This window comes from Megalobrama amblycephala, linkage group LG1, assembly GCF_018812025.1.
Source record: "Megalobrama amblycephala isolate DHTTF-2021 linkage group LG1, ASM1881202v1, whole genome shotgun sequence".
Lineage (NCBI taxonomy): Eukaryota > Metazoa > Chordata > Actinopteri > Cypriniformes > Xenocyprididae > Megalobrama > Megalobrama amblycephala.
In genome coordinates this window covers 25,399,328-25,418,787 of record NC_063044.1, presented here as the reverse complement: position 1 = coordinate 25,418,787, position 19,460 = coordinate 25,399,328, and the positions used below count along the sequence as shown (strand labels likewise).

The 19,460-nt window shown below is 36.8% G+C and overlaps 2 protein-coding genes across 2 annotated transcripts; one reads left to right on the top strand and one right to left on the bottom strand.

Moving 5' to 3' along the window:
* Positions 1-6,170: 6,170 nt before the first annotated feature.
* Positions 6,171-11,675, bottom strand: LOC125265685. Its single transcript, XM_048186058.1, has 5 exons — positions 11,640-11,675; positions 11,059-11,137; positions 10,808-10,916; positions 9,604-9,628; positions 6,171-9,237 (listed from the first exon to the last, which is right to left on the bottom strand). Exons 3-5 carry the CDS (start codon positions 10,883-10,885, stop codon positions 6,629-6,631), a joined length of 2,712 nt encoding a protein of 903 aa, XP_048042015.1. The 5' UTR covers positions 10,886-10,916; positions 11,059-11,137; positions 11,640-11,675; the 3' UTR covers positions 6,171-6,628.
* A 134-nt stretch (positions 11,676-11,809) lies between these two features.
* LOC125265694 lies at positions 11,810-15,745 on the top strand. Its single transcript, XM_048186069.1, has 5 exons — positions 11,810-11,913; positions 12,641-12,750; positions 13,429-14,382; positions 14,779-15,093; positions 15,398-15,745. The coding sequence occupies exons 1-5, from the start codon at positions 11,855-11,857 to the stop codon at positions 15,502-15,504; spliced, it is 1,545 nt and encodes a 514-aa protein (XP_048042026.1). The 5' UTR covers positions 11,810-11,854; the 3' UTR covers positions 15,505-15,745.
* The last annotated feature ends 3,715 nt before the right edge of the window (positions 15,746-19,460 follow it).

The following is a 19,460-nucleotide window of genomic DNA, read 5'->3' as shown; positions in this document are numbered from 1 at the left end:
TACATTAAAAGGTGGTAAAACAGCAGGACCTGATGGCCTGCCCATCGACCTATATAAATATTTCAGCAATAAAATGGTTAAGCCACTTCATGATATGTATATAGAATGTTATAATAGTGCCTGCCTTCCTACTTCTATGAGAGAGTCTTTGATCATTCTTTTACCAAAACCAGGAAAACCTAATAAACACAGATACCAAAATAATATGTAAAATCTTGGCAAAAAGGTTAGAGATGGTGCTTTTGTGGGTGCACCATCACCCATTGTGGGTGATGATCAAAATGGGTTCATTAAGAACAGACAGGGATTTCATAACGTAAGACGCGTTTATTTTGCATAGCCAAAAAGAGGAAAAGGATACTGCTCTTCTCTCGCTAGATGCGGAGAAGTCTTTTGATCTAATCGAATGGGCTTATCTCTGTGACGTCATCGTAAAATTCGGATTTGGAAATTCCTTTTTACATTGGATCAAATTATTACATTCCAACCCAATGACTGAAGTTTTAACAAATGAGATGATTTCTGAGCCATTTAATATTACAAGAGGTTGCCCTCAAGGCTCACCATTGTCCCCACTCTTATTCATTTTGGCTATCGAACCACTAGCAATTGCTGTAAGATCTAACAATCATATACAAGGGATTACAATGGGAGGCAAGGAACATAAAATAGCTTTATTCGCTGACGATGTTGTGTTATTCCTAAAACAATTAAACACATCTATACCAGCACTCTTAGATCTGATCAATCAATTCGGAACTATATCTGGTTATAAAGTGAACACATCAAAGTCATCATTATTGCTGCTTAATAAAGCTATCTGTCCAAATACATCACATTTATTTACCTTGAAAATATCACCCAGCTTTACATATCTGGGTATCAAAATTGTTCCCCAATTAGAAAATATAATTTCTACAAATTATAACGCTATAATGGAATCAACATCTAAAGACCTAGAATTCCAGGCGCAGTTCACTCTCAGCCAATAAGATTCCACGTATAATTTTCATGGATCAGTCTTCTCTTCTGATTGGTTGATAACTTTTGACAGCGTTTAATCCAAAAGCATATTAATTTCTGCAAGAGCACGGAGAGATTCGTGAGCGCACAGGTGCAGTTTGAGCGCGCAGGACACGTTTGAGCACGCAGGAAACAGTTTGAGCGTGCACACGCAATATTTGAGCGAGAGGAGAGGCAGTTCATAAGAGAGCACTGTATATTTGAAAGCGCGCGTCCAGGTTTGCGCGAGAGCAAAGGAAATCCGCGTGCGAGCGGACAGATTTGCGCTCGCGCATTACATTGATATACTCTCGCGTCACAATAATGTGCTCTCGACATTTGACAGTAAAATAACGCTATAGTACTGGTACTATTTAGCCGTACAATTAAGAACAATAATGTTTTATTTTTCCTCTGGAAATAAACCATCCTGGGTGGATATGGAGTCAGGTGGTTTTGCGTTGCCATTAAACTTGTATATATATTCAGATAAGTTTAAACAACTGAAAACAGCCACCACACACCCCATTGTTTGTAATATGATTAGAGTATGATATGAAGTTAGAGAGTACATGAAAATTGCTGATTCTTTATCCCAGTTTAGCCCTATTTGGGGCAACACACTATTCAAGCCAGGCACGAAGGACTCAGGATTCCGTCTGTGGGGTGAAAAAGGATTAAAGGATTAGTTCACTTTTAAATAAACTTTTGCTGATAGTTTACTCACCCCCATGTCATCCAAGATGTCCATGTCTTTCTTTCTTCAGTCGAAAAGAAATGAAGGTTTTTGATGTAAACATTCTAGGATTTTTCTCCATATCATTCATTTCAATGGGCACCAAATGGTTGAAGGTCCAAATGGCAGCTTCAGTGCAGCTTCAAAGGGCTTTAAACGACACCAGACGATGAATAAGGGTCTTATCTAGCGAAACGATCGGTCATTTAAAAAAAAAAAAGTTTAAGTTTTATAAGCACAAATGCTGGCTTTGCTCTTTTCTCCGATGCGCGTTCGTGACGTCACGTAATACGCAATTACGTTGAAAAGGTCACGGTTGACGTAGGCAGACCTGCCAACATGTACGCATTTTGCGTACCAGGTACGCATTTTGACCTCAAAGTACGCTGGTACGATTTGTCACTCTATACTACGCAAAAACCCGGTGAGTCCTCTGTGCACGCGTAGTGCTCAAATCCAGCAAAAGAAAGAGTTTGACCAATCATATCGCTGGGTTCATTTCCCCAAATAGCAAGCGGGGATGATTGACCTATCAATAAAAAGAGACTGCAAATCGACAGCAACACAAAATCCCGCGCGATCCTCCTTCCACTCCTGCAGTCTCAGTGACTGAATTCTCAAGCGAGGACAGTACAGCAGTCACGGTACTTCTGACTCCTTGAGGTAAACGGGTATAACATGCTCAAGTAATGTCGAACAACAAATCTAAATAAAATTGAAATCGCTATATGGCTTAGTGATTATGAAAGTGCTGTGATGTGTGACTGACTGACAAGCGTGAGTCTGGAGAAACAGGCGTTTATTTATTTATTCTCTTGATACGTATAGCCTACATGTGTTGCGTTATTGTGTTAATACTAACTAAAGTACCTAATTATGTTACATAGCCTACTTATTTTGTAAGAAAACTAGCACATTAGTTACTTATGCATTTAAAAGCACCGTTGTCTCAGTGCTGCGCGAGCTCTCTCTCATACACACAAACGCGCGCGAGCACAGAGAGGGAAGATCATTGTAAAATGAAAATTGACGTGCTTGGTTTAAAATTTGTTCTTGCTTGTGTTATTTTTTTGTCAGAAAACATTTTTAATTATCCACCCGTGTTTTTAAGTTTCGATAAATGATGGACTCTTTAGTTAACACAACCCCTCGTTATATAACTAACTTCTTGATATTCTTGAATACTCGATTCGTTTTGCACTTATGGGTACTGTCTATTCACTGTTAACTGTTTTCTATAAATATGCTGTATTTGAACAAGACAAACATTCGCTGATTAAAGGTTAGCCAATACAAACATGTTACAAATAGATACCTTTTTTTCTGTGGGATTTAGTATATCCAATATTATTCCAATATCCAAATATTTTAGCATATTTGGATATTGGAATAATAAATTAAGTATTTTAAATGAATCACATATAAACTCAATGTTTACTCTTTTCTAAGGGTTTCTTAATTTTAGACTAGTTTTCATTACAAAACCTGTGTAAAAGACTCAACTGTCAGGTTAGTTGTATGTAAATATAACCTACTTGAAATTGCAAACACAATTTTTTAGTCCATATTAAATATGTGAATGTGATTCACTTGTGGTTGTCAGTTTGTATAAGCACACATTATGCAATGCAATATTAATCATGAATAAAAAAAAATGCTTTTGAGCAGGTGTAGTGAAAATATAAAATAACAGTCAAAATTAGATTAACGAAGATGGGTGTGTGTTTGTGCTTTGTGTATTGTATTCTCAAAAATGTAAAAAAATATATGACTGACCGCCAGAGTGAGTTTTTTTTAAGGCGACCCTTATTTTAGAACGTTTGCCCTTATTGTTTCCATGGCGACGCGTGCGTGTCACGAGCGCTGAACGTAGCCACAATAGAGGGTATGCACGTGACGTCACCGTCGACTGTTACGACTGCGGTCACGGCCACTGAGTGGCAAAAGACTTAAGGGGCTCGCACACCGGACGCGAAGCTCAGCGCCTCGCCACGTCTTTAAAATTCGAACGCATTGTTTTAGAACTATAAGTGTACGCACACCGGCGGCGACATTCGGCGTCTGTCCGCGGCGCCCAGCTACGACTCAGAAAAAAATATAAAACAATGTGTCAAATATCATTTTGTGTCAAATTGTTGGATTTTGAGGTAAAATCACACATACATATATATTGTATTGTTATATATTAGTTTGACATCTCATCAATTAATTATTTTCCATCTTATATTCTGCATAACTGGGTGTTTTTAAATAAACAACACTGACAAAAACTATACTATAAAACTATATATGTTTTAGGGCTGGACAATATGATGATATAACATTGATATAAGTGATTACGTGGATTTAAACCTACCGATATTTTAGTTATATAAAATATTCACAGGCAGATTTGCTTTATGTGTCTCCCCGCCGTCGAAATCGGGCACATATAAATGTCAGGAAACACGACTCCAGGCTGCATGTCAATATCCATGGATTAGGTTTATTTGACAAGTTGTAAGGAACACATTCAATTCCAACCTTTAGTGTAATTCCTTAGTTTTACTCGCGTTTTCGCAGTTTCCCCTGTTAAATCCAGTCACGCAGCAGGTTCTTTTGCCACTCAGTCCAGCTGAGGGAGCGCGTTTTCGGCGGGAAAGTGACGTCGATGCATACCCTCTATAACACTATGAGAGATGGATCACTATTATTTTGTTTTTCCTTTTTTATTTAAAATATTCGCAAACTTGCTTACATGTCTTTAACTATATGATATTCTGATTCTCAAATATGTGTGAGTGAGTGTTTTGTCGTTTAAAAACCTTTATAAATGATCTTTATCTTGATCTATAATGCGAGATGGGCGCCGCCTTCTTAGTTTGCACTGCAGTTCACAGAGTTCTGTCAGTCTGATTTACAGCAGGTGAATACATCAGTTTCTCCTGAAATATATGCAAGTAAGTGGCTGGTGAACTGGAAGAATAAGGGGCCGTTCACACAGAACGCGTCTTTGCGTATAAAAACGCAAGAGACAGCACTCAGGAGTGGTTTTTAAAAAAGCGCAGCATAGAACGCGAGAGTCTCGAGACGCGCCTTTGAGAAGTGATGCAATTACAACAATAACGGAAATAATAGAAATAGGCAAATAGCAGAATTGACAGATACAAGTTTTGACATGGAAAAAAAGAAAATAAGATAATAATGAGCGCCTCCTCCGCCATGTTGCCGTCATATAAAACAGTTGTCATGCCAACTTGCTACTGTAAACAGAAGCTTGCAACGTTCGCCCGGCCTCCGAGTTCTTCTGATTGGTCCACTGTTTTGGAACTGACATTGATGAGCAGCGCTGCATGTAAAAGTTGAAATTCTTTTAACTTGACACGGCGTCTTAAAAACGCGGCGCTCATGTGAGAGGCGCTGCAAAAGACGCGAGACGTGAGCGTAAAGGTCATGCACGTCCGTCAAGCGCGTGTTTACATAGAAAAACAATGGGAAAGTAGCGCATTGGAATAGAAAAACGCGTTCTGTGTGAACGGCCCCTAAGAGAGTAAACTTTATAGTTACTTAGACCCATTATGTGTGTCTGATATGAATAAATGTCGGCAAATTATATTTGAATTCACTGTTTATTGACGTTATTCCACTGACGTCTGACATCAGTATGTATTTTATAAACTCCAAATGTATTGTTTAATGGTGCTTATGCGTATTTAAATGTCTGAAACCTTAAAAGAAACATTATGTGGCTGAAAACACTGCATAGCTGTGATGACAAGAGAGCGCGCGTCCGTCTCGCAGCCAGAGCGCGAAAGCACAGTTTGAATCTAGCAGTTATTTGACGTCGCTGAACATCCTAAATCCCATATGTGGAACCGTACGCCCCCCAGGGGCACAGAAATAAACATCCCATATGTGGGAACGTACCGCTCAAAGGGTTAAACAATAAACTGACACAAAGACATATGAATATGTGTATACGATCCTCCTTCCGCACATTTGTAATGTAAACACCCCAGAGGAAAAGAAAATCTGAAAAGAGATCTCCAAAATGTTTCATTTATTTCTCCTAGACAACTTTGAGATCCATATGACACCAAACTGAGACAAAGGTTTATTTCTCCTGTGTCTCAGGCTTTTCTCTGGAGCAATAAGATGCACTAAATCTCAATTTAGTCTCCTTTTAAGTTTCAGAATAGATCTCAACAAGCTCTAATATAATGCTCAGAGTTTCTCAACTTCTGTGTCTCTTTGTGATCTCAGACAGAGTTCTCTCCATGAACTCAATATAATCTTATCCCAGCTTCAATTCATGCATCTCATGCTTAACTCAGATAGAGCAAAGGAAGAGATTTCCACAAGTGCTCATTGAATTCTAAGACTTGGATCACTGTCTTGGATGTTTCATATGATATCTTAATCCACATGATTTTTTAAATATAATGTATTCCTGTATGAATAAATTAATTGTAAATCTTTTATTTTAGGCTACAAAGACCCTCTTCTTTTATATTATTTTCTATAAATGATTTGAAATATTTCACTGCATGTAATTCAGTAAAATAATTTTATTAACCACACAAAACACATTGCAAAATTAAAAACAGTAATTTATTGGTAACTTGAGAGCAAAGAAATTACAATTTCAACATTTCAGATGTATCAAAGTTTAACTGCCAAAAACTCATATCATTAATAATTTTAATGTTGTATATTCAGATGTATGCATCTTCTCATGTTAGCCCCAAAGTGACCTTTTTGTATGACAATAGATTTGCCCATATAAAACAGTTGAGATGGCATCACAGTTGTCCATCAACATATTTTACATTTTCAGTAGGGATTTTCAACTAGTTAAATCATGGGCCCTTTTGTTCAAAATAAGATCATATCTTTGACTTTATAATATCTTTAGTCCCTTTCAAGTTTGTTAGGGAAATGTGCAGCAAACACAATACCAGGCATCGAGGACAAATCAATGAACATCAACTTTGCCAAAATACTTTCAAGTCCTACCACTGTCTTTCTCACAGGAACTTCCAGGAGGCTAACAATATGGAAACACGTTCCACCTGTCAAAGTATCTTGTAGAAGATTTATGCTTGCAACTGCAAATTCATTCAAAAACGCAAGTTTTATCTCATTCTGACCTTCATTGGGTTCTTTGTAGGAACACAATAATTTAATCTGTCCATATTTGATCTGCGCACCATCACAAAATAACACTGTGTAATTGTTTCGTCTTTTGGCTTTGACATACTGCTGGGAAGTGTAAATTATTTTCCCTATTTGAGCTCTGTTATATGCCTTGACCACATTACTATGTAAAGCCTGACCAAGAAACTGTTCCAGAAGAAAAATATCATCAGTTTCAAGACATCTATTGAATGATGCCCCTAACATGGCCACAATATTGACAACATTACTTGGTTGATAACTATTGCTATTTGTCATTCTGGCCAAAAACTCAGTAGTTACTATGTTCAGCTTTATGTTTTGTGTGATGCTAGGGAGATATTGTATAGTCTTTACAGCATTTACCATTTGGGCAGGTATATTCTGGGTTCCATGTATAAGACGGAGCAAGTACCCATTTTTGTCTTCAAAGTGAAAGCAAGAGTGTGTCCACAGAGGTCCAAGAGCTCTTACACTATCAGCTAAATGGACAAGTAAGTGCAAATTGGCTGTCATGTATCGCTCACCATAGAGTCCACTCATTTGAGAACAGAAATTCCAGAGTAGTTTCTCAGCATGATCTATTTGAGCAGGGGTTATTGACTCCATCAGAAGAATAAAGATTGCTTCACTAAGGAGCAGGAAATGGTTGTAGTACAGTCCTGCAAGAATGCCCCGGAATACAACTGGCCCGAAAAACAGCAAAATGGACCGATACTCAGATGCTTTAAAGAACATCCTGTGAGAAGACACAGAACGAGGGAATCGAATCATAAATGGTGGCCTTATTTCTTCCAGACGTTTGTCAACTTCTTTGATTGATCTGACCATACTGAATGCACATCGAGAGAACTCTGTGGAAAACCACAAAAACATCAATAGACGCATTACTCCCAGTAGTACACAATGCATGTAGTCTATACCTGTGCCCAAGACCAAATCATAGCTTGTTAGTCTGCTGAGAAACGTAGGTCCCTTCACCCCACGAACAACGCTGTTGGAATCATAGGCCATCTTAGCATAATCTACAAACCCCTTGTGAGTACGAGGCGGGCCTTTTGGATCTGTCTTCTGGAAAGGAAAGGCATGGACATGACCTCTCTCTCCAGTCTTCACTGTTTGACCTGGCTGTTCACACTTTAGACACCCAAAATGTCCATTGAATTGAACAGTATTAAGTACCAAAGCTTTTGCAGGCAAATCGCAGGTTCCTGCAATTGTAAAGGCTTTGCATATGAAAGGTTCTTGAGCTCCTGCAAACTGAAGAGAAATTCCTTCTCTTTCAATTTTGTTCAGAGTGCCACACAGTGGTTCAAGGAATGTCAACATTGACGGCTTTGAATCCCCAAACCAAACACCTGCAAATATCATGTTTTCTCGTTTCGTGCGTTCAACAAAATTTAACTCGTTTATGACACAATAAAAAGGCCAAACAGAAAACTTTGAAGACTTAAAAATAGGTATACCGTCTGTGTTCCACATTAACGAAATGTTTCTGGAATCACTGAGAGGCCCATTGCAAGTAGTTAATTTCTGATAGGTTTTTCCGTCATATATTTCTTCAATACTGTCATGACATTTTTTATGTCTATTAAACCTGAACTTAAGTTTTTCTTCAAAACCTTCCTGAGCAAACAATCTCTTCAGTTGTGCTTCAATGGGAACCTCAATAAAATAGGAGGTTGACCCCTCCATCGACACATTGGCTTCACAGGTTTTACACTGGGTGTCTATACTCTCAACAATCATGAAGCATGAGCTACAATATGTGTGCAAAAGCAGAGAGGAGGGATCATCAAATAACTGTTTAAATTTGTGTAAATTTTTAAGACACTCAGTCTGTGTATCAGAGGGGCAGTGCAGAGATATTAATGTAAGCAAATCACTGAGAGCTTTTCCTGTTATTTTGTGTCTGTTTGCAAAAGTCATTATGAGGAGAAGACTCTCTGCAACAGAAATTGGTGCATTTCTGTACAGTGGATGATCTACAGTGTTTGTAGAGCTTTCGAGTTCTGTTCCCTCCTCTAGGTTAAGCTCAAAACTGTCTTCAAATGAGAGGTCATCATCAATTGAAAAGTCTTCATCAAATAACGCATTGTCATCTAAAGTCCCTTCTTCAACAAATTCAGGTAGGTGCTCAGGAAATGTTTGCATGTAAATAGGCTGTTCAGGCTCTGATTCAACATTAAGACCAGAGTGATGCATCTCACTTGTGTGTCCATAGCATTGGGATGAATGGTTGGCATAATGGATGTTACACACATTTGTGTTTGAAGAATCTTCCAAATTAGCAGATCTGGTCACTTGCTCGGTGCTGCAATCATCTGACCTCCAGTTTGTTGCTTCTAGAAAAAAAAAACAATTGATTAATTTGCTTTTACTTGATTGGTGAATTTATGGCTTACTAGTCTCAACATGTTTATTTTTCATTATACTTATGCTAAACACATTACTAATTACTAGACTATTAAAGTGTTATAATAATCACCTGAGCTGTCAGTAAACCCTTGACAACCCAAGTGAGGTTTGAAGGTCTCACTTCAGTAACAGTGTTTTATTGGACACATTAACTTTTATTTGAATTAACGCTCCAGTCGATCAAAATTTAAAGCTTTGCAACATGCGATTTCCACAGAATAAATAAACTACATGCCATCTTGGAGACTGAAGGAAATGGAGTTAGTTGTTTTACATTTTTGCACATGTTTTACCTCTATTTTCCTGTCCTTGTGTGTCCTGCAGAAAACCGAGAATGATAATACATTAAGCATATTTAACACTCACATGCAAATTTATAAGACATACCTAGGTTACAACAATGCAGTATATACTGTAGGAAATCCTGCTATAAATTCTCCCCTCATGGGGATTAAAATATTAACATTTTATTGGAACTGTTTAAAAGAGGTGATTATTTACTTGGATGGCCATTTTTTAAACTGTACTTTGTAGTGCTGTAGAACACTACTACATAGGTCAGACATGTTCTTAATATTTTGCTAATTCCACATATAAAGGTGATCTTAACAGACTTGTCATTTCAAACAAATATTTTATTGTTATATAAAATTATTGAGGAACATTGTCAGAACCAATGGAGCTGATGAAATGTAGCTGAGTAAAGAACATAGCAGCTAAATATATATATATATTTTTTATTTTTTTATTTTTATAAATTACCTGAAAGACACACTTCAGTAAAAGGGAAGTTGTTAAAATATGACTTTGGTAAAAGCTAGTTACCCACATGAAAAAGACTTTAGTAGAAGATGAAAGTATATGATATCACAGTAAATGTACTTCAGTTTCAAAAGTGTAAGTAAATTACATAATATTTACATGTATGCGTTGGTTGATTATGTCCTGGCCAATTATCAGATTTGTTATTGACCTGAATCAGTTAAGTCATTCATGTAAATTAATCGGAAAATGTGCTGTTTTGACTCTGAAGTTTAATGTAATCTGTAAAGCAAATGGAAACTATACCGGTAGTTATCAGATAAATGTAGTGTAGTAAACATTAAAATATTATTGGTAGCACTTTATTTTACAGTCCTGTTCTCCATGTACATACTATGTACTTATTATAGTAATTACAATAACTATGTAATAATTAGGTACTAACCCTGAACCTACCCATAAACCTAACCCTACCCCATGTAGTTACCTTGTATTACCAGAACTTTCTTAGATAAATACACTGTAAGTACACTATAAGTACATGTAAGTACACGTACTGTAAAATAAAGTGCAACCATATTATTTTTCCCTAAAATGTAGTGGAGTGGAAATATCAAGTGGCAAGTTAAGTACCAACACCTCAAATGGTACGTAAATACAGAACTTGGGTGAATGTGCTTATAATCAATCACTGCAGATGACAATATAAAAACAATAAAATGTAAATTTCCCAACCTTTCTTCTGTATCTTTTGCAAGTATTTTGCTGGCTCTTCACCTTTCTCCTCCAGCGTGAGTTGTACTTCTGCGCCATTCTATTTTTTTAAAAATATATGTAGCTCCAACTGTAGACACACACACACACACACACACGCACACACACACACACACACACACACACACACAAATATAGAAGATGCTCTTCTTTGATGATGGTGGTATAGACAGTGCAGTCTAATACACAGTGTTAAATAGTGTTACACTTACCCCCCCTACTATTAAATGTATCAGTAACCTCTATGGAAGAGCAATATTGACTGGAGTCGGAGGCTGCAGGGAAAATAACCTGTGGTTGACAGAAAAAAAAGGTACAGAATGTTCATAAAAGGGCACAAAATATATTAAATTTTTTCAGACTGAAAAGGGTTACATTAAATGAATAATTATACACACGTGCAACCTTTCCTATTAAATAGAAATTGATTAACATAAAGTTGACTAAATTATGATCATAATGAAAATGATCGCAGTTGTAACATTCATTAGCTGGTACAGAATGCACAAGTGAAAACTCTTGGCATGTGACAATCACTTATTTTACTAACCATTTCATTATAAGGGTTTCATTATTGTAGTAAATTAAAACAAAATTATATGACACTGAAATAATGGGCGTGTAAGAACTATTTCAGTTAACTGAAATAAAAATAAAACTAGATTTTTTTTTATGTAAAAACAAAAAATCAAGTACTAAAAGATAATGTGTTGTACATTTACAAAGCTCACAAAAACCTTAAATTACAAAGAAAACACAAGTAAGTTTATTCTATTATTAAAAAGTCACTCACCGCTTATAGATGCTGAACCGCCACCTTTGTTTTTTTTTTTTTTAGCTTCAGTTGGCGCAAAAACACTGTGAACCTTGAACCTTGTAGATGATGCAGCCCCGACGTCAGCATTAGAAGAGAGCGCCATCAGTCACAAATGCTGCATCCTCATTGGTTAATTCACAGTGGAGGGGCGCTGCTGAATCAACGAGGTTAAGGCGCGCGTTAGTTAACGTATGGAGTTGCGGCGGGCAGTCGGAATGGAGGAAAAAACAGTTGCAAGACTCAAAAGAAGGTAAGCAACTATGGGATGATATTAGACTCAAAACGATTAATGAATGCACACACAATTATCCATGTACTAGATAAATGTTATGAATGTATCCTACTAGCCACAAACAAATTTGAATCTGTGGAATTCGGGTTTGAATGATTGTGCAGCGATTTGTACATGTTTGCGAATAAAACTGTTCTGTTCTACATTCATAAATCATAAATTGCTCATTCAATAAGTAATTGTGCATTTGTGAATCAGGTGACACGCATGCATTTATTGACGTGTTGTTCAAGTGGATCGCGTTCGGTTCATTTGGATTTTGAGACTTCCTTTCCGCAGTTTTTAGCTTGTATGATCCACACGCAACTGAAAGGCAAGGCAGGCAGCTACCACTAGATGGCAGTCGCTGAATTACCGAGCTGGTATTGCCTACAAATCGAATGGCATTTGTTTGTGGCTAGTAAGATACATTCATAACATTTATCTAGTACATGGATAATTGTGTGTGCATTCATTAATCTTTTTGAGTCTAATATCATCCCATGAGCAACATGTTTTTTTAAAACATAATTTAGGCATTTTAAATGGCGAGTGTATGCGGGTTCTGATACTCTCTGAAAAAACTGGTCGTATTTTGTAGCTATACATTCTTGAAGTTACATAAATTGTGTGTGATTGGAAAAATTTGATCTCGTGCAGTGAGACCCCAATAATTAAATGTGTTGTACTTTTGTTTATTTTACAGAATGAGTGCAGAAGGAACTAATACAAAACTGCCCAGAAGAGCGCGAAACCCTCCGAAAAAGATGAGTTTGTATGAACCAGACCCCAGCTCCCCCAGAGATAACCAAGATGGTAATTTAGTTATTTTACTATACTACGGCTTAGCTAATTTTGTTAAGTATTAAAACTGGTTTAAGTGGTTATTTTTAACGTACTTTGGACACTTTACTAACCAAAATATTCGTCAGTATTTGGTCTCTTATTACTGGAATTTTTATAAATACTGTATATTGGTAGCTTGAGGCACACATATTGATTATAGCCTACAGGAATTTTTAAAGGAATGTCATGAAAAAGGAGTGAAACTTATTTGTACATTTTAGTGACTGAATTTTGCGAGTCATCTCAAAATTTAAGGGATAAAATAATTTGTATAGGAATTGCAGCTCAAAGTTCTTTACAAAAAAGTATTCCTGCACCATACTCTTCATAGACAATGTGTAAAATAAATAAATAAATAAACAAATAAAATGTGTGATAATTAAATAATGAAAGGGATTAAAAACATTGAAAAAATAGAATAGAGAGTGCATAAATCAAAGAGTTGCAGGAGCAAATAAATTTGAAAGTGCTAAAAGAATAAAGTTAATCCTAGTCGAAGGCTAAAGTGAAGAGGTCATTTTGTTGCTTTGCTAAGAGGGTTAGAAATAAGACAATAAAGATATAGTAGCATGTTTAAATAAGATTGATTTTTAGCCTGCACTGATTTACTCACAATCTCCTTTTTGTTTACTTTGTGTTCATTTTCAGGACTTTTTGTATTTTTGACCTTTGAAGATGGATACACAGCAAAGATTTTTAATCTCTGTGATATACTTAACAAAGATGATAAACCCATCGCTTGCTTTAGAGATCTGACACCAGGAGAAGAAGTACTTGCAAGATGGTCTGACAATAAGTTCTACAAAGCTACAGTAGACTTCACTGGAACAGCTGACAAAACGGTGGATACCAAGAAGGCGACTAAGAAGGACATGAAAAAAAGAGATGCAGCTGCACAAAGATTCTACAACCTTCCATTCCTACCTCAAGCAGGCCAGTCCACCTCTGCACAGGATCACCTAAATACTTTGGACCAAAATGTCATTCAGCCTCCAACAACCTGGCCAGTGTACCAGCCTCCACCCACAGAGTCATTTCTACCTGTCCAGCCACAGCTCCAGCATGCAACTGCCTGGCCACAGTACCAACTTCCAGTTTCCCAGTCATCACCAAATACGCCACAACATTACCAGCATTCACCATTCCAGTCGCTCAACCAGTATCGAACTACTCTGTCTCCAATTCCACACAATTCCAGGCTTTCGCAGTATTCAAAGCATCACCAGCCTCACACAGCACTACCCACACCTTCAGACCAAACACAACAGCAGCCTGTTTTGGCAGATTTGGATCAGCGGAGACAGCCACCAGCTCCTACAGCCAAAGAAAGCTTCCTCAAAATGTTGCACAGTCCTAATACACATCAAAAACCTGCTGTTCTTGGGGACCAGAGCCAGACAAGCACCTCTGAACATGAGACTTCAAGCTCATCTGCAGATGCTTTAATCATCGAACATGATCCAATTCCAGAAAGAGAACCATGTTTCATTTCGCCTGAGTCAGCAGAAGACAGATCGTGGAAGCCATGCGAAGCATGCAAGACAGAGGTGGAAAAATTAGTGGAGGAAAAGGCCAAACTGCATGATGTGCTGTGTGGCATAAGTAAGTATGTTCTGTTTCTCTGTTGCAATTACTTGTTCTTTTAACACTTCTTTTTTTCTCTCAAAGTTTTTCTAACACACCTAATATCTATTCAGAAGAGTTGTGTAAAAAAAAAAACGTGGGTAATAATCTAGTGTATTAAATTGTGCAACATAAAATTGTAATTATGTTTTTATATTGGTATATGTTTAAAGTTCTACTACATTGTCTTACTTTGGACATTGGGAGTTATTTGATGCTTAAGCTAAATCTTAAAAGCTTTTAACAATTTGGTAAAACTCTTATCCAATCATGAAATATTTTGGACTTTTTAAAAACTTGTCTTTTGTTTTGTTTTTTTTACTTAATGAATGCTGCTGTGTCCCTGTAAGGTAATATACATCTTTTGTGTCACAGGTGGTGAGCACCTCGATGCATTCAGAAGTTTTCTGGACAAAGTGGAACAGATCCAACCTCAGGCTGGTGTTTGGGCTCCAAAAGGCAGATCTCGGCAGCAGGAGCTATATCCAGGAAGTGGCCTCTTCTTGTCCTCGACTCACCTGGCTGCAATCCATGCATCCGCAAAGAAGGACTGCCTTCGCTTGTTCCATCTTCTTTTTGATGAATTCTTTACTGCAGAGGAGTGCCAGAATGCTGTGGCATTTGGGAAACACGGAAAGGTGCCAGATGGGAAGAGAGTCCTGGATAAGTTCAAAGTCAATGCAATTATAAGTAAGTTTGTTGCTCATGTGGTTGTTAACAATTTGTGGAAAAAGTTGTGAAAATTCATAGGTAAAAAATGTGTGGGAACCCAATAAGAGGTGTTGGATACCCATATATCACATAGCTACGTTGTGTGTTATGATTGTTTCACTGTCCTCACAGTTTTGCTGCATTTCCTAATGTGTGATCCATAGAGATATTACAATGCGAATTTTGTCGTATCAGGATGAAAAAAGTTGTCAATACTGTTGTGGTAACTGCGGTTACTCAATGCAATCTGTAATTTGTGCTTTCTTTTCTTTTATGCTTGCAGCTTACATCATGCGCTGTAGTACACTGGATGGTTGGACACCGGTTGAAAAAAGTAAGGTCAAAAAAGCCTTCATAAACAAATGCCGCATCAGGGCCACAACACTGTAAATATGGGACATTTGTTGAAATGACAATGTTCACAAAAAGTCCTTGTTTTCAAATTATGTATGTTGGCGTCAGAGACTCAAGTTTATTGTTGTGAATTGTTGTAAACCTGGCCTGCCACTGCTCATAACATTGTTAAAATTGTTACTGTTTTAAAAACAGAATTTTACAAAAAAAAGCACTTTAGTTCATATTTTGTAATGACCATGTTTAAACAGTTTTTGCTGTCTTTAAAATGTCTTTAAATTTGTTAATTTTACAAAAAAAAAGCACTTTAGTTCATATTTTGTAATGACCATGTTTAAACAGTTTTTGCTGTCTTTAAAATGTCTTTAAATTTGTTAATGTTATTTTGATTTAAATAAAGATTCAGATTCAGATTTCTTTATTTCTTTATTACATCAGCTAATCTGCCATTTGCTATAGATTTTTAAAGCCTGATGGTTGTGGATAGATCTTCTGTCTGTCCTGCAGTGAAGAGAGAGTAGCATTCCCGTCCGTTGTTTCTTTGGTCCATCAAGGTGTTCTGAAGTGGATGATCTGTGTTGTTTAGAATGGTGAATCTAGTCTGGTAGAAGGAAAAGGTCATATGATTGAATTAGTAATTCATGTGCGTGCGTGTGTGTTTGTGTGAATGAGAGGGAGAGTGAGCGAGAGACTCGGATATTGCTCCAGTATTGCTCATTTTCTTTTTCAAAGGAGAAATAAAGGAGTCATTAAAAACACAGAATTGAGATTAGCAAGGCATCTCCTTTTAGTCTCAGGTATGACTCCCTCTGATTATTCTGTCTCACCTATTGCTCCTAGTGAATTTTAGGAGAAATATATGAGAAACATTTTAGACAAAATAGAGATTAAAATAAGGCTTAGATGAGAATCTCACATTTGTCTCCTGAGCTATAGAAAAGCATACTTTGAGCAGTAAAATTTTCCTCTGGGCACTGACTCGATACTTCCGCCTACGTCAACTGTGACCTTTTCAATGTAATTGCGTATTACGTGACGTCACGAATGCGCATCGGAGAAAAGAGCAAGGTCAGCTTTTGTGCTTATAAAACTTAAACTTTTTTTTTTTTTTTTTTTAAATGACCAATTGTTTCGCTAGATAAGACCCTTATTCATCGACTGGTATCGTCTGGTGTCATTAAAGCCCTTTGAAGCTGCACTGAAACTGCCATTTGTACCTTCAACCGTTTGGTGCCCATTGAAATGAATGATATGGAGAAAAATCCTAGAATGTTTACATCAAAAACCTTCATTTCTTTTCGACCGAAGAAAGAAAGACATGGACATCTTGGATGACATAGGGGTGAGTAAATTATCAGCAAAAGTTTATTTAAAAGTGGAGTAATCCTTTAAGCAAAATCAGTGATCTTTTTGAGGAGGGAACGTTGATGTCATTTGAGCAGATATCTACTAAGTATAAAATTCCAAGAAAGCATTTCTTTAAATACTTACAGATAAGGAGTTTTGTTCTTTCTATGCAGAATCATTCATTAAACTTGCCAGTACTTACTTCTTTGGAGGAATTAATTACTAAAAAATGCAATAATAAAGGATTAATATCAGTTTTTTACAACTGGCTTACATCAGGGTCTACTGAATCATCAGCCCCGAAACTTGAATTATGGAAGGTGGGACTGAATGAGGATATATCTGAGGATGAATGGAGACAAGTCTGTAAAAACTCTCAGAAACAGGTAGGTAGCGTTAGCCTAAAACTACTTCAATATAACTGGTTGATGCAGACTTACATAACTCCTGTCAAACTAAATAAGTTTAATAAAAATATTCCTGATACATGCTTTAAATGCAGAGAGGTTCAAGGTTTGGGAATGCAATATTATTAGAGACTGTTTGGGTGGAAGTGATTAATATTACAAAGATAATTTTATCCTTGAATATTCCTCTGGATGCAAAAATGATTCTGTTACATTTATATCCAAAGAACCTTAAATTAAATCCTCAGCAGAGGAAATTTATAGATTATGCTATATTACAAGCTAAAAGAATGATAGCTCTAAGCTGGAAAAGGCCTGACCCGCCAGTTATTGGAGCGTGGATTAATGCCATGACGCAGTGTATGGCCATGGAAAAAATAACATATTTTCTTAAGAACAAAATGGGTGTATATGAAGAAATATGGAAGCCATTTAACTACTACATAAACAACAATAATATTGGTCATTTATTACAGGAGACGTAACTTTGTATGAATGTTTGTTAGTTTCTGTGCCGTTTTGTGTTTTGCAGGAAAATGTAACTTATGTGTAAAGTACAGTAATGTATATTTGGTTTTTGGGTACCTTGCGATATCTGTTTTGCATTTAGATTGTTTCTTGTTTGAGACCTTTGTGTATTTCTATATGGGAGGAATGAGTGATGTGTTCTATTGTTTGGGTGGGAAATAACTGTGACAAATTGGAAATGTGTTTCCCTGTTACCGTCTGTTGTCTTGTATAATTAAAAAAAAAAAAAAAAAAACCACATTGTTAAAAAAAAAAAAACACAGCTATATTGTGTATTTTACTAAATCCTGGATCCTAGATGTCCCACCTTCCTCCTCGTAGAACTAATCCTGTTATGTATTTGCAATGTATTGAAATGCATTGATTTTCAGTGTAAACCTATTCATTTGGGGTGGTAAATATGAAAGATGGATGGAAAAAATCTATACATCTACAGGGCTCAACATTAATGGTTGCCCTTGGCTACCAAATTCATACAAGTGGCTGTTAATAATTCTAACATCAAATTCAAGCCAGAGATTATTTTTCATACACAGTAAATTTGACAAAATAGAAAATTCACTTTTGAGGATGACTCAGTAATTTTGCTTTTGCTGGTCATAAGTGCATTCAAATTCTGTCAATCTGATCAGAGAAACATAGTATAATATGACATGTAATAATGGGCAGTTTTTTGTCAATGTTTGGTCTTAAAACAAATTTCAAGTCTTGCCTCAAACTGAATTTACACTCAGGTTTTTTGATAACATATTTTTTATCCTTAACAAATACATGTCTTTGCAGCTTGAAAAGCTACATGCAATGGGCTACAAGCCACTCCTCCTCCTTCAGAAGGAAGGCAATGGCAAGAACCCTAAAATAACTTCCCTCACCCCAAGATGCGAGCTGGACCCTCTGGCTACACAACACCTCAGCAAAATGACAGCATTTTATGAGTTGGTTTGTACAAGTGAGATGTACAGTATACAGTTGATTGTCAATCCTTCCCTATTTTTTCAGCACTTATCAAATATTTATAGTTTATACAACAAATGACAACCTTATTACATTTCAACGTTGTGGAATGTTGGTTACATGGACGAGACAATCGTGGCAAACAAGACTGTACACTGAAGCTAGAACTACTTTTTGTTGAAGTCGAACAAAAGTTAAGTCGAAAAATAAATAAATAAACAATACCCTGGTGTTTTAACGTTATAATTCCAGCCATGTTCAATACATAGCCCTGTTAATATAGGTTACCAAGTGTAGTCTGAAAATTTGGTAAAACATAGCTGGGTTTTCTTTAGATGCCAGTTCGATATTTGGTGTATGCTGTACCAAGTTTCCCTGTTTTCCCCATTGTTTCGCCTTTAGCTATTCACGCCTTAACCAACATCATGTAAACTTGCATCCAGTGTGAAAAATAGCTTGTATGCATTTACATATTTCTGAAATACAGGCAAAAAATGGGCTATAGGCTAAGAAATATAGTCTTAAAATTCTTGTGTGCGGGAATGTCAAATAATCTGCCTTTTTGAATTTTTATAATACATTATAGTTCAGCCTCATTCCTACTTTTTTTTCTAATCAAATTTGAACAGGTTGGAAGGCGAGTGAGGACACTGTCCTCACCCTGACCCTCACCCCCTGTGATGAGCAGGCCTTGTGGCGAAGGCGGGGCCAGAAATCCTTGTGGAGGAGGCGGGGCCAGAAGGCCTCATGGAGGAG

Coding starts and splice junctions, on each gene's coding strand:
- LOC125265685 (XM_048186058.1), bottom strand. CDS start 10,885: ATGGCGCAGAAGTACAACTCACGCTGGAGGAGAAAGGTGAAGAGCCAG. Junction 9,629..10,807: donor GCAAAAGATACAGAAGAAAG/GTTGGGAAATTT, acceptor GGTTTTCTGCAG/GACACACAAGGACAGGAAAA. Junction 9,238..9,603: donor ACAAGGACAGGAAAATAGAG/GTAAAACATGTG, acceptor TTTTTTTTCTAG/AAGCAACAAACTGGAGGTCA.
- LOC125265694 (XM_048186069.1), top strand. CDS start 11,855: ATGGAGTTGCGGCGGGCAGTCGGAATGGAGGAAAAAACAGTTGCAAGA. Junction 12,751..13,428: donor CCCCAGAGATAACCAAGATG/GTAATTTAGTTA, acceptor GTTCATTTTCAG/GACTTTTTGTATTTTTGACC. Junction 14,383..14,778: donor TGATGTGCTGTGTGGCATAA/GTAAGTATGTTC, acceptor TTTGTGTCACAG/GTGGTGAGCACCTCGATGCA.